The sequence below is a fragment of the Oncorhynchus clarkii genome, chromosome 17, assembly GCF_045791955.1.
Source record: "Oncorhynchus clarkii lewisi isolate Uvic-CL-2024 chromosome 17, UVic_Ocla_1.0, whole genome shotgun sequence".
Classification (NCBI taxonomy): Eukaryota; Metazoa; Chordata; class Actinopteri; order Salmoniformes; family Salmonidae; genus Oncorhynchus; species Oncorhynchus clarkii.
In genome coordinates, this window is record NC_092163.1 from 9,633,015 (window position 1) to 9,647,379 (window position 14,365).

Consider the following 14,365-nt stretch of genomic DNA (forward strand, 5'->3'; position numbering starts at 1 on the left):
TTTGGGGGGCATTCTTTGCCCCCCCCCGTCTTTGTTAAAGGTAGACTCAGCCAGATTGCAACGAGCAGCATCGCAGATATTAAGATGAGCTCAATGCAAGACTTTTCTCTCACAGAGGTGCGCTTCTCGCTCCGACGACGTGGTAGCCACGGGAACCACGACAGCAGAGAGGCGATGCCTCTTAGTTGTGGTGGAAATTGAGCGGATAGTGTGTCTACTTGGTGCATCTCTCTGAGTCTACCTTCAAGGTGTAGTGTACCTTTGGGTTCCTGTTGTGGAAGTGTTCTTCCTCGGTGGTGTAGAGCTCCGCAGGGGAGCCGGGTCTCTCTGGGGTGAGGACGCCTCGTAACACGGCACACACCAACGACCGACACACTGACGCAGCCTCTCTCTGCTGCAGCTCCCTCTACACACACACACACATACACACACACACACACACACACACACACACACACACACACACACACACACACACACACACACACACACACACACACACACACACACACACACAGAGACACACACGCACAGAGACACACATACACAACATTACACATAAACACATGAATACACAAACAAACACAATTATGCTTAATACAACTGTGAAGTTACAAACACACCCTCCCTCCCCACACCCTCCCTCCTCACACACCTCCCTCCTCACACACCTCCCTCCCCACACCCTCCCTCTCTCTCTCCCCACACCCTCCCTCCCTCCCCACACCCTCCCTCCATCCTCACACCCTCCCTCCCCACACCCTCCCTCCCCACACCCTCCCTCCCTCCCCACACCCTCCCTCCCCACACCCTCCCTCCCTCCCCACACCCTCCCTCCTCACATCCTCCCTCCCTCCCCACACCCTCCCTCCCCACACCCTCCCTCCCCACATCCTCCCTCCCCACACCCTCCCTCCTCACACCCTCCCTCCCCACACCCTCCCTCCCCACACCCTCCCTCCCTCCCCACACCCTCCCTCCTCACATCCTCCCTCCCCACACCCTCCCTCCTCACATCCTCCCTCCCCACACCCTCCCTCCCTCCCCACACCCTCCCTCCCCACACCCTCCCTCCTCACATCCTCCCTCCCTCCCCACACCCTCCCTCCCCACACCCTCCCTCCTCACATCCTCCCTCCCCACACCCTCCCTCCTCACATCCTCCCTCCCCACACCCTCCCTCCCTCCCCACACCCTCCCTCCCCACACCCTCCCTCCTCACATCCTCCCTCCCTCCCCACACCCTCCCTCCCCACACCCTCCCTCCTCACACACCTCCCTCCCCACACCCTCCCTCCCTCCCCACACCCTCCCTCCCCACACCCTCCCTCCTCACATCCTCCCTCCCCACACCCTCCCTCCCTCCCCACACCCTCCCTCCCCACACCCTCCCTCCTCACATCCTCCCTCCCTCCCCACACCCTCCCTCCCCACACCCTCCCTCCTCACACCCTCCCCACACCCTCCCCACACCCTCCCTCCCTCCCCACACCCTCCCTCCTCACATCCTCCCTCCTTCCTCACACCCTCCCTCCCTCCTCACATCCTCCCTCCTTCCTCCCACCCACCCTCCCTCCCCACACCCTCCCTCCTCACACCCTCCCTCCCTCCTCACACCCTCCCCACACCCTGCCCACACCCTCCCTCCCTCCCCACACCCTCCCTCCTCACATCCTCCCTCCTTCCCCACACACTCCCTCCCTCCTCACACCCTCCCTCCCTCCTCCCACCCACCCTCCCTCCCCCCCACTCCCTCCCTCCCTCCCCACACACTCCCTCCCTCCTCACACCCTCCCTCCCTCCTCCTACCCTCCCTCCCTCCTCACATCCTCCCTCCCTCCCCACACCCTCCCTCCTCACATCCTCCCTCCCCACACCCTCCCTCCTCACATCCTCCCTCCTCACATCCTCCCTCCCTCCCTTCTCACACCCTCCCTCCCCACACACTCTCCCTCCTCACACTCTCCCTCCCTCCACACTCACTCCCTCCTTCCTCACATCCTCCCTCCCTCTCTCCCCACACCCTCCCTCCTCACATCCTCCCTCCCTCCTCACATCCTCCCTCCCTCCTCACACCCTCCCTCCCTCCTCACACCCTCCCTCCCTCCTCACATCCTCCCTCCCTCCCCACACACTCCCTCCCTCCCCACACACTCCCTCCCTCCTCACACCCTCCCTCCCTCCTCACACCCTCCCCACACCCTGCCCACACCCTCCCTCCCTCCCCACACCCTCCCTCCTCACATCCTCCCTCCTTCCCCACACACTCCCTCCCTCCTCACACCCTCCCTCCCTCCTCCCACCCACCCTCCCCCCCCCCACTCCCTCCCTCCCTCCCTCCCCACACACTCCCTCCCTCCTCACACCCTCCCTCCCTCCTCCTACCCTCCCTCCCTCCTCACATCCTCCCTCCCTCCCCACACCCTCCCTCCTCACATCCTCCCTCCCCACACCCTCCCTCCTCACATCCTCCCTCCTCACATCCTCCCTCCCTCCCTTCTCACACCCTCCCTCCCCACACACTCTCCCTCCTCACACTCTCCCTCCCTCCACACTCACTCCCTCCTTCCTCACATCCTCCCTCCCTCTCTCCCCACACCCTCCCTCCTCACATCCTCCCTCCCTCCTCACATCCTCCCTCCCTCCTCACACCCTCCCTCCCTCCTCACACCCTCCCTCCCTCCTCACATCCTCCCTCCCTCCCCACACACTCCCTCCCTCCCCACACACTCCCTCCCTCCTCACATCTTCCCTCCCTCCTCACATCCTCCTTCCTCACATCCTCCCTCCCTCCTCACACCATCCCTTCTACACTCCTTGCACTCTCCCTCCCTCCTCCCTCCCTCCTCACATCCTCCCTCCCTCCTCACACCATCCCTCCTACCCTCCTCACACTCTCCCTCCCTCCCCACACACTCCCTCCCTCCCCACACACTCCCTCACTCCTCACATCTTCCCTCCCTCCTCACACACTCCCACCTCACATCCTCCCTCCTCACATCCTCCCTCCCACACACCCTCCCTCCCTCCTCACATCCTCCCTCCCTCACACCCTCCCCCCCTCCTCACATCCTCCCTCGCTCTTCACATCCTCCCTCCCTCCTCACACCATCCCTCCTACCCTCCTCACACTCTCTCTCCCTCCCCACTCCCTCCCTCCCTCCTCACACCCTCCCTCCCTCCTCACATCCTCCCTCCCTCCTCACACCCTCCCTCCCTCCCTCCTCACCCACTCCCTCCCTCATCACACCCTCCCTCCCTCCTCACACCCTCCCTCCTCCCAGCCACCCTCCCTTCTCACACCCTCACTCCTTCCCTCCTCACACACACCCTCCCTCCCCCTACTCCCACCCTCTCCCCCCCTACACAGACCTCCAGGGCGTGTCTCTGGTCAGCGGTCTTGTCCTGGTAAAGAGCCACGCCCCTCAGTGTCACCTGGATGGAGGCTCCGCCCAGCAGGACAGGGTGTGTGTTGAGACGCCACACCTCTGTCCTGATGCCTGGGACCTCCGACTTAAATATAAACTCTACACGCTTGCTGTCACCTGGTAGAATCACACCTGGTACAGAGATAGAGAGAGACAGAGAGAGATGGAGAGGGGAGAAGGAGAGAGAGAGAGAGAGATGGGGAGGGGAGAAGGAGAGAGAGAGCGAGAGATGGGGAGGGGAGAAGGAGAGAGACAGAGAGAGATGGGGAGGGGAGAAGGAGAGAGACAGAGAGAGATGGGGAGGGGAGAAGGAGAGAGAGAGAGAGAGACGGGGAGGGGAGAAGGAGAGAGAGAGCGAGAGATGGGGAGGGGAGAAGGAGAGAGACAGAGAGAGATGGGGAGGGGAGAAGGAGAGAGAGATGGGGGAGGGGAGAAGGAGAGAGAGATGGGGGAGGGGAGAAGGGGAGAGAGAGAGAGAGAGAGAGAGAGAGAGAGAGAGAGAGAGAGAGAGAGAGATGGGGAGGGGAGGGGGGAAGGGGAGAGATAGAAATGGGGAGGGGGAAGGGGAGAGAGAGAGATGGGGAGGACAAAGGAGGACAAAGCAGGTTGTAATTATGACATGCATTGACGTAAATGCTGCCAGCTGTGTGAACAAAAACACAGAGTGTTTACATGGTGTGCATGGTGTGTCTGCGTGTACATGTGCAGTGTGTGTGTGTGTACCTGTGGAGGTGTTGAAGTAGAAGTGCTGTGTGTGTGTGTGTGTGTGTGTGTGTACCTGTGGAGGTGTTGAAGTAGAAGTGCTGTGTGTGTGTGTACCTGTGGAGGTGTTGAAGTAGAAGTGCTGTGCGTGTGTGTACCTGTGGAGGTGTTGAAGTAGAAGTGCTGTGTGTGTGTGTACCTGTGGAGGTGTTGAAGTAGAAGTGCTGTGTGTGTGTCCTGGCGTCAGGGAAGCTGTGTGGTACAGCCAGGCGCTGCCAGCTGTAGTAGACTGCTGTACTGCCCTCGTTCTGCACCTCCATGTCTGAACTGGCTCTCTCTCCTGACAGGGCCTCAAACGTTACCCTGGCGCTGATACCCACCTCCCCCTGGGAGGAGAGAGAGGGAGAGAGGGGGAGAGGGAGAGAGGGGGACAGGGGGAGAGAGAGAGGGGGAGAGGGAGATAGGGGGGAGACAGGGGGAGGGAGAGAGGGGGAGAGGGAGATAGGGGGACAGGGAGACAGGGAGAGAGAGAGAGGGAGAGAGGGGGACAGGGAGATAGAGAGAGAGGGAGATAGGGGTTGAGAGGAGGATGAAGAAGGAGATTGGGAAGGAGGAGGTAGAGAGAGAGAGAGAGGAGGGTTGAAAGCAGGATGAAGAAGGAGATTGGGAAGGAGGAAGGAGAGAGGGAAAAGAGGTTTTAGAGGAGGATGGAGAAGGAGATTGGGAAGGAGGCGGGAGAGAGAGAGGGGAGGATGAAGAAGGAGATTGGGAAGGAGGAGGGAGAGAGAGAGAAGAGGTTTTAGAGGAGGATGAAGAAGGAGATTGGGAAGGAGGCAGGAGAGAGAGAGAGAGAGGAGGATGAAGAAGGAGATTGGGAAGGAGGAGGGAGAGAGAGAGAGAAGAGGTTTTAGAGGAGGATGAAGAAGGGGATTGGGAAGGAGGAGGGAAAGAGAGAGAGAGAGGAGGGTTGAGAGGAGGATGAAGAAGGAGATTGGGAAGGAGGAGGGAGAGAGAGAAGAGGTTTTAGAGGAGGATGAAGAAGGAGATAAGGAGGGGGAGAGAGAGAGGAGGGTTGAGAGGAGGATGAAGAAAGAGATTGGGAATGAGGAGGAGAGAGAGAGAAGAGGTTTTAGAGGAGGATGGAGAAGGAGATTAGGAAGGGGGAGGGAGAGAGAGAGAAGAGGTTTTAGAGGAGGATGAAGAAAGAGATTGGGAAGGAGGAGGGAGAGAGAGAGAAGAGGTTTTAGAGGAGGATGGAGAAGGAGATTGGGAAGGAGGAGGGAGAGAGAGAGAAGAGGTTTTAGAGGAGGATGGAGAAGGAGAGTGGGAAGGAGGAGAGATAGAAAGAGAAGAGATTTAGAGGATTGAGAAGGAGATTGGGAAGGAGGAGGGAGAGAGAGAGAGAGAGAGGAGGGTTGTGAGGATGAAGAAGGAGATTGGGAATGAGGAGGGAGAGAGAGAGGAGGGTTGAGAGTAGGATGAAGAAGGAGATTGTGAGGGAGGAGGGAGAGAGAGAGAAGAGGTTTTAGAGGAAGATGGAGAAGAATATTGGGAAGGAGGAGGGAGAGAGAGAGAGAGAGAGGAGGGTTGTGAGGATGAAGAAGGAGATTGGGAATGAGGAGGGAGAGAGAGAGGAGGGTTGAGAGTAGGATGAAGAACGAGATTGTGAGGGAGGAGGGAAAGAGAGAGAAGAGGTTTTAGAGGAGGATGGAGAATGATATTGGGAAGGAGGAGGGAGAGAGAGAGAGAGAGAGGAGGGTTGTGAGGATGAAGAAGGAGATTGGGAATGAGGAGGGAGAGAGAGAGGAGGGTTGAGAGTAGGATGAAGAAGGAGATTGTGAGGGAGGAGAGAGAGAGAGAAGAGGTTTTAGAGGAAGATGAAGGAGATTGGGAGGGAGGAGGGAGAGAGAAAGGAGGTTTTAGAGGGGGATGAAGAAGGAGATTGGGAGGGAGGAGGGAGAGAGAAAGGAGGTTGTATAGGAGGATGAAGAAGGAGATTGGGAGGGAGGAGGGAGAGAGAAAGGAGGTTTTAGAGGAGGATGAAGAAAGAGATTGGGAGGGAGGAGGGAGAGAGAGAGAAGAGGTTTTAGAGGAGGATGAAGAAGGAGATTGAGAGGGAAGAGGGAGAGAGAGAGAAGAGGTTTTAGAGGAGGATGAAGAAGGAGATTGAGAGGGAGGAGGGAAAGAGAGAGAAGAGGTTTTAGAGGAGGATGAAGAAGGAGATTGAGAGGGAGGAGGGAGAGAGAGAGAAGAGGTTTTAGAGGAGGATGAAGAAGGAGATTGAGAGGGAGGAGGGAGAGAGAGAGAAGAGGTTTTAGAGGAGGATGAAGAAGGAGATTGAGAGGGAGGAGGGAGAGAGAGAGAAGAGGTTTTAGAGGAGGATGAAGAAGGAGATTGAGAGGGAGGAGGGAGAGAGAGAGAAGAGGTTTTAGAGGAGGATGAAGAAGGAGATTGAGAGGGAGGAGGGAGAGAGAGAGAAGAGGTTTTAGAGGAGGATGAAGAAGGAGATTGAGAGGGAGGAGGGAAAGAGAGAGAAGAGGTTTTAGAGGAGGATGAAGAAGGAGATTGAGAGGGAGGAGGGAGAGAGAGAGAAGAGGTTTTAGAGGAGGATGAAGAAGGAGATTAAGAGGGAGGAGGGAGAGAGAGAGAAGAGGTTTTAGAGGAGGATGAAGAAGGAGATTGAGAGGGAGGAGGGAGAGAGAGAGAAGAGGTTTTAGAGGAGGATGAAGAAGGAGATTGAGAGGGAGGAGGGAGAGAGAGAGAGAAGAGGTTTTAGAGGAGGATGAAGAAGGAGATTGAGAGGGAGGAGGGAGAGAGAGAGGAGGGTTGAGAGTAGGATGAAGAAGGAGATTGTGAGGGAGGAGGGAGAGAGAGAGAAGAGGTTTTAGAGGAAGATGGAGAAGAATATTGGGAAGGAGGAGGGAGAGAGAGAGAGAGAGAGGAGGGTTGTGAGGATGAAGAAGGAGATTGGGAATGAGGAGGGAGAGAGAGAGGAGGGTTGAGAGTAGGATGAAGAACGAGATTGTGAGGGAGGAGGGAAAGAGAGAGAAGAGGTTTTAGAGGAGGATGGAGAATGATATTGGGAAGGAGGAGGGAGAGAGAGAGAGAGAGAGGAGGGTTGTGAGGATGAAGAAGGAGATTGGGAATGAGGAGGGAGAGAGAGAGGAGGGTTGAGAGTAGGATGAAGAAGGAGATTGTGAGGGAGGAGAGAGAGAGAGAAGAGGTTTTAGAGGAAGATGAAGGAGATTGGGAGGGAGGAGGGAGAGAGAAAGGAGGTTTTAGAGGGGGATGAAGAAGGAGATTGGGAGGGAGGAGGGAGAGAGAAAGGAGGTTGTATAGGAGGATGAAGAAGGAGATTGGGAGGGAGGAGGGAGAGAGAAAGGAGGTTTTAGAGGAGGATGAAGAAAGAGATTGGGAGGGAGGAGGGAGAGAGAGAGAAGAGGTTTTAGAGGAGGATGAAGAAGGAGATTGAGAGGGAAGAGGGAGAGAGAGAGAAGAGGTTTTAGAGGAGGATGAAGAAGGAGATTGAGAGGGAGGAGGGAAAGAGAGAGAAGAGGTTTTAGAGGAGGATGAAGAAGGAGATTGAGAGGGAGGAGGGAGAGAGAGAGAAGAGGTTTTAGAGGAGGATGAAGAAGGAGATTGAGAGGGAGGAGGGAGAGAGAGAGAAGAGGTTTTAGAGGAGGATGAAGAAGGAGATTGAGAGGGAGGAGGGAGAGAGAGAGAAGAGGTTTTAGAGGAGGATGAAGAAGGAGATTGAGAGGGAGGAGGGAGAGAGAGAGAAGAGGTTTTAGAGGAGGATGAAGAAGGAGATTGAGAGGGAGGAGGGAGAGAGAGAGAAGAGGTTTTAGAGGAGGATGAAGAAGGAGATTGAGAGGGAGGAGGGAAAGAGAGAGAAGAGGTTTTAGAGGAGGATGAAGAAGGAGATTGAGAGGGAGGAGGGAGAGAGAGAGAAGAGGTTTTAGAGGAGGATGAAGAAGGAGATTAAGAGGGAGGAGGGAGAGAGAGAGAAGAGGTTTTAGAGGAGGATGAAGAAGGAGATTGAGAGGGAGGAGGGAGAGAGAGAGAAGAGGTTTTAGAGGAGGATGAAGAAGGAGATTGAGAGGGAGGAGGGAGAGAGAGAGAGAAGAGGTTTTAGAGGAGGATGAAGAAGGAGATTGAGAGGGAGGAGGGAGAGAGAGAGAAGAGGTTTTAGAGGAGGATGAAGAAGGAGATTGAGAGGGAGGAGGGAGAGAGAGAGAAGAGGTTTTAGAGGAGGATGAAGAAGGAGATTGAGAGGGAGGAGGGAGAGAGAGAGAAGAGGTTTTAGAGGAGGATGAAGAAGGAGATTGAGAGGGAGGAGGGAGAGAGAGAGAAGAGGTTTTAGAGGAGGATGAAGAAGGAGATTGAGAGGGAGGAGGGAGAGAGAGAGAAGAGGTTTTAGAGGAGGATGAAGAAGGAGATTGAGAGGGAGGAGGGAGAGAGAGAGAAGAGGTTTTAGAGGAGGATGGAGAAGGAGATTGAGAGGGAGGAGGGAGAGAGAGAGAAGAGGTTTTAGAGGAGGATGGAGAAGGAGATTGAGAGGGAGGAGGGAGAGAGAGAGAAGAGGTTTTAGAGGAGGATGGAGAAGGAGATTGAGAGGGAGGAGGGAGAGATAATATGCAGTTTTTTTTTGGTGTATGATTTCTCCTCGACTCACCAAACAACAGACCACGTATATGTCTATATGTGGTGGCTCCACAGGTTTAACAGTGTGTGTGTGTGTGTGTACCTCTATATGTGGTGGCTCCACAGGTTTAACAGTGTGTGTGTGTAACTCTATACGTGGTGGCTCCACAGGTTTAACAGTGTGTGTGTGTACCTCTATACGTGGTGGCTCCACAGGTTTAACAGTGTGTGTGTGTACCTCTATATGTGGTGGCTCCACAGGTTTAACAGTGTGTGTGTGTACCTCTATACGTGGTGGCTCCACAGGTTTAACAGTGTGTGTGTGTACCTCTATACGTGGTGGCTCCACAGGTTTAACAGTGTGTGTGTGTACCTCTATATGTGGTGGCTCCACAGGTTTAACAGTGTGTGTGTGTGTGTAACTCTATACGTGGTGGCTCCACAGGTTTAACAGTGTGTGTGTGTGTGTAACTCTATACGTGGTGGCTCCACAGGTTTAACAGTGTGTGTGTGTGTGTAACTCTATACGTGGTGGCTCCACAGGTTTAACAGTGTGTGTGTGTACCTCTATACGTGGTGGCTCCACAGGTTTAACAGTGTGTGTGTGTAACTCTATACGTGGTGGCTCCACAGGTTTAACAGTGTGTGTGTGTACCTCTATACGTGGTGGCTCCACAGGTTTAACAGTGTGTGTGTGTGTGTAACTCTATACGTGGTGGCTCCACAGGTTTAACAGTGTGTGTGTGTACCTCTATACGTGGTGGCTCCACAGGTTTAACAGTGTGTGTGTGTACCTCTATATGTGGTGGCTCCACAGGTTTAACAGTGTGTGTGTGTACCTCTATACGTGGTGGCTCCACAGGTTTAACAGTGTGTGTGTGTACCTCTATACGTGGTGGCTCCACAGGTTTAACAGTGTGTGTGTGTACCTCTATATGTGGTGGCTCCACAGGTTTAACAGTGTGTGTGTGTACCTTGTGAGAGGTGGAGTTGCCTGTCCAGCGGGCGGGCTGCCCACAGAACCTCAGGGCAGGCACCAGCACCGCGTCCAGCATGACATCATCAAACTGCGACAGGGGGTCACTGGGAACAGACAGAGGGACAGGTCATGTCTCAAATGGCATCCTATTGCTTCTATAGTGCCTTACTCTTGAACAGAGGCCCCTATGGGCCCTACATAGTGAATAAGGTGCCCTCTGTACCAGAAGGCTCTGGTCAAAAGTTTTGCACTATATAGGGTTCCATTTGGGATGTACACTCAGTCACTATCGGCCAATGGACCAACATGAGAATATATATATTTGTAAACTTTTTAAAACTTATTTTTACTTATTTTATTTTTATTTCACCTTTATTTAACCGGGCAACAAGTCAGTTAAGAACAAATTCTTATTTACAATGACGGCCTAGGAACAGTGGGTTAACTGTCTTGTTCAGGAGCAGAACGATTTTTACCTTGTCAGCTCAGGGATTTGATCCAGGAACCTTTCGGTTACTGGCCCAGCGCTCTAACCACTAGGCTACCTGCCGCCCGCAGAATCGATACACACGGTCACTATCGGCAACGCTACAATGGACCAACATGAGGATATCATCAGAATCAATACACACGGTCACTATCGGCAACGCTACAATGGACCAACATGAGGATATCATCAGAATCAATACACACGGTCACTATCGGCAACGCTACAATGGACCAACATGAGGATATCATCAGAATCAATACACACAGTCACTATCGGCAACGCTACAATGGACCAACATGAGGATATCATCAGAATCAATACACACGGTCACTATCGGCAACGCTACAATGGACCAACATGAGGATATCATCAGAATCAATACACACGGTCACTACAATGGACCAACATGAGGATATCATCAGAATCAATACACACAGTCACTATCGGCAACGCTACAATGGACCAACATGAGGATATCATCAGAATCAATACACACGGTCACTATCGGCAACGCTACAATGGACCAACATGAGGATATCATCAGAATCAATACACACGGTCACTACAATGAACCAACATGAGTATATCATCAGAATCAATACACACGGTCACTATCGGCAACGCTACAATGGACCAGCATGAGGATATCATCAGAATCAATACACACGGTCACTATCGGCAACGCTACAATGGACCAACATGAGGATATCATCAGATTCAATACACACGGTCACTATCGGCAACGCTACAATGGAACCAACATGAGTATATCATCAGATTCAATACACACGGTCACTATCGGCAACGCTACAATGGACCAACATGAGGATATCATCAGATTCAATACACACGGTCACTATCGGCAACGCTACAATGGAACCAACATGAGGATATCATCAGAATCAATACACACGGTCACTATCGGCAACGCTACAATGGAACCAACATGAGTATATCATCAGATTCAATACACACGGTCACTATCGGCAACGCTACAATGGACCAACATGAGTATATCATCAGAATCAATACACACAGTCACTATCGGCAACGCTACAATGAACCAACATGAGGATATCATCAGAATCAATACACACGGTCACTATCGGCAACGCTACAATGGACCAACATGAGTATATCATCAGAATCAATACACACGGTCACTATCGGCAACGCTACAATGAACCAACATGAGGATATCATCAGAATCAATACACACGGTCACTACAATGGACCAACATGAGGATATCATCAGAATCAATACACACGGTCACTATCGGCAACGCTACAATGGACCAACATGAGGATATCATCAGAATCAATACACACGGTCACTATCGGCAACGCTACAATGGACCAACATGAGTATATCATCAGAATCAATACACACGGTCACTATCGGCAACGCTACAATGAACCAACATGAGGATATCATCAGAATCAATACACACGGTCACTATCGGCAACGCTACAATGGACCAACATGAGGATATCATCAGATTCAATACACACGGTCACTATCAGCAACGCTACAATGGACCAACATGAGGATATCATCAGAATCAATACACACAGTCACTATCGGCAACGCTACAATGAACCAACATGAGGATATCATCAGATTCAATACACACGGTCACTATCGGCAACGCTACAATGGACCAACATGAGGATATCATCAGATTCAATGAGCCACTAGATAAACTGGTTGTTAGTGAATTAGGATGGGGGGGTAATTCTTACTGGTTTTCCTTCTGCTCCACCTCCCTAAGCTCCTCCCTCTCCTCCTCCTCCAATAGGGGGCTCTGCTTCACAGTGACAGAGGTGAAGGGCTGGCCTGAGCCAATCACCTCCAAGCCATCTATCTCCTAGAGAGGGGGGAAGGAGACAGTATAGTGAGAGACTGGGAGAGGGAGAGAGAGAGAATAGGGTCCTGTGGCTCTAGCCAATAGTAGTGCACTGTGTAGGGAATAGGGTCCATTTGGGATGCATCCTATAACTAGGGAACAAACCAGACAGTAATTGTTCACTGAAATATGGCTGAACAGAGTATCAGAGTATCAAGGTGACAGGTAACAACATAACAGGAACAGGGTATCAGAGTATCAAGGTGACAGGTAACAACATAACAGGAACAGGGTATCAGAGTATCAAGGTGACAGGTAACAACATAACAGGAACAGAGAATCAGGGTATCAAGGTGACAGGTAACAACATAACAGGAACAGAGTATCAGGGTATCAAGGTGACAGGTAACAACATAACAGGAACAGAGTATCAAGGTGACAGGTAACAACATAACAGGAACAGAGAATCAGGGTATCAAGGTGACAGGTAACAACATCACAGGAACAGAGTATCAGGGTATCAAGGTGACAGGTAACAACATCACAGGAACAGAGTATCAGGGTATCAAGGTGACAGGTAACAACATAACAGGAACAGAGTATCAGGGTATCAAGGTGACAGGTAACAACATCACAGGAACAGAGTATCAGGGTATCAAGGTGACAGGTAACAACATAACAGGAACAGAGTATCAAGGTGACAGGTAACACAACATAACAGGAACAGAGTATCAAGGTGACAGGTAACAACATCACAGGAACAGAGTATCAGGGTATCAAGGTGACAGGTAACAACATCACAGGAACAGAGTATCAGGGTATCAAGGTGACAGGTAACAACATAACAGGAACAGAGTATCAAGGTGACAGGTAACAACATAACAGGAACAGAAAATCAGGGTATCAAGGTGACAGGTAACACACCATAACAGGAACAGGGTATCAGGGTATCAAGGTGACAGGTAACAACATAACAGGAACAGGGTATCAGGGTATCAAGGTGACAGGTAACAACATCACAGGAACAGAGTATCAGGGTATCAAGGTGACAGGTAACAACATCACAGGAACAGAGTATCAGGGTATCAAGGTGACAGGTAACAACATAACAGGAACAGGGTATCAGGGTATCAAGGTGACAGGTAACAACATAACAGGAACAGAGTATCAGGGTATCAAGGTGACAGGTAACAACATAACAGGAACAGAGTATCAGGGTATCAAGGTGACAGGTAACAACATAACAGGAACAGGGTATCAGGGTATCAAGGTGACAGGTAACAACATCACAGGAACAGAGTATCAGGGTATCAAGGTGACAGGTAACAACATCACAGGAACAGAGTATCAGGGTATCAAGGTGACAGGTAACAACATAACAGGAACAGGGTATCAGGGTATCAAGGTGACAGGTAACAACATCACAGGAACAGAGTATCAGGGTATCAAGGTGACAGGTAACACAACATAACAGGAACAGAGTATCAAGGTGACAGGTAACAACATAACAGTATCTGTTTCTACCCACTGTGTTCATCTCATCATGTAGTCTCTGTTTCTACCCACTGTCTTCATCTCATCATGTAGTCTCTGTTTCTACCCACTGTCTTCATCTCATCATGTAGTCTCTGTTTCTACCCACTGTCTTCATCTCAATATGTAGTCTCTGTTTCTACCACTGTCTTCATCTCATCATGTAGTCTCTGTTTCTATCCACTGTCTTCATCTCATCATGTAGTCTCTGTTTTCTACCCACTGTCTTCGTCTCATCATGTAGTCTCTGTTTCTACCCACTGTCTTCATCTCAATATGTAGTCTCTGTTTCTACCCACTGTCTTCATCTCATCATGTAGTCTCTGTTTCTACCCACTGTCTTCATCTCATCATGTAGTCTCTGTTTCTACCCACTGTGTTCATCTCAATATGTAGTCTCTGTTTCTATCCACTGTCTTCATCGTAATATGTAGTCTCTGTTTCTACCCACTGTCTTCATCTCATCATGTAGTCTCTGTTTCTACCCACTGTCTTCATCTCAATATGTAGTATATGTTTCTATCCACTGTGTTCAGCAGTCTCAATATGTAGTCTCTGTTTCTACCCACTGTCTTCATCTCATCATGTAGTCTCTGTTTCTACCCACTGTCTTCATCTCATCATGTAGTCTCTGTTTCTACCCACTGTCTTCATCTCATCATGTAGTCTCTGTTTCTACCCACTGTCTACATCTCATCATGTAGTCTCTGTTTCTACCCACTGTGTTCATCTCATCATGTAG

General features: G+C 51.5%; 1 protein-coding gene across 1 annotated transcript in view; it reads right to left on the minus strand.

The window, feature by feature from the left end:
* LOC139370518 (mycbp associated protein) overlaps nt 1–14,365 on the minus strand; it is a 48,787-nt gene that overhangs the window by 12,932 nt on the left and 21,490 nt on the right. Inside the window, exons 9-13 of the mRNA XM_071110047.1 lie at nt 11,987–12,111; nt 9,749–9,857; nt 4,330–4,516; nt 3,373–3,560; nt 260–406 (exon numbers count right to left, since the gene is read on the minus strand). Coding sequence (XP_070966148.1) covers nt 260–406; nt 3,373–3,560; nt 4,330–4,516; nt 9,749–9,857; nt 11,987–12,111 — 756 coding nt within the window. The remainder of the gene's footprint in view (nt 1–259; nt 407–3,372; nt 3,561–4,329; nt 4,517–9,748; nt 9,858–11,986; nt 12,112–14,365) is intronic.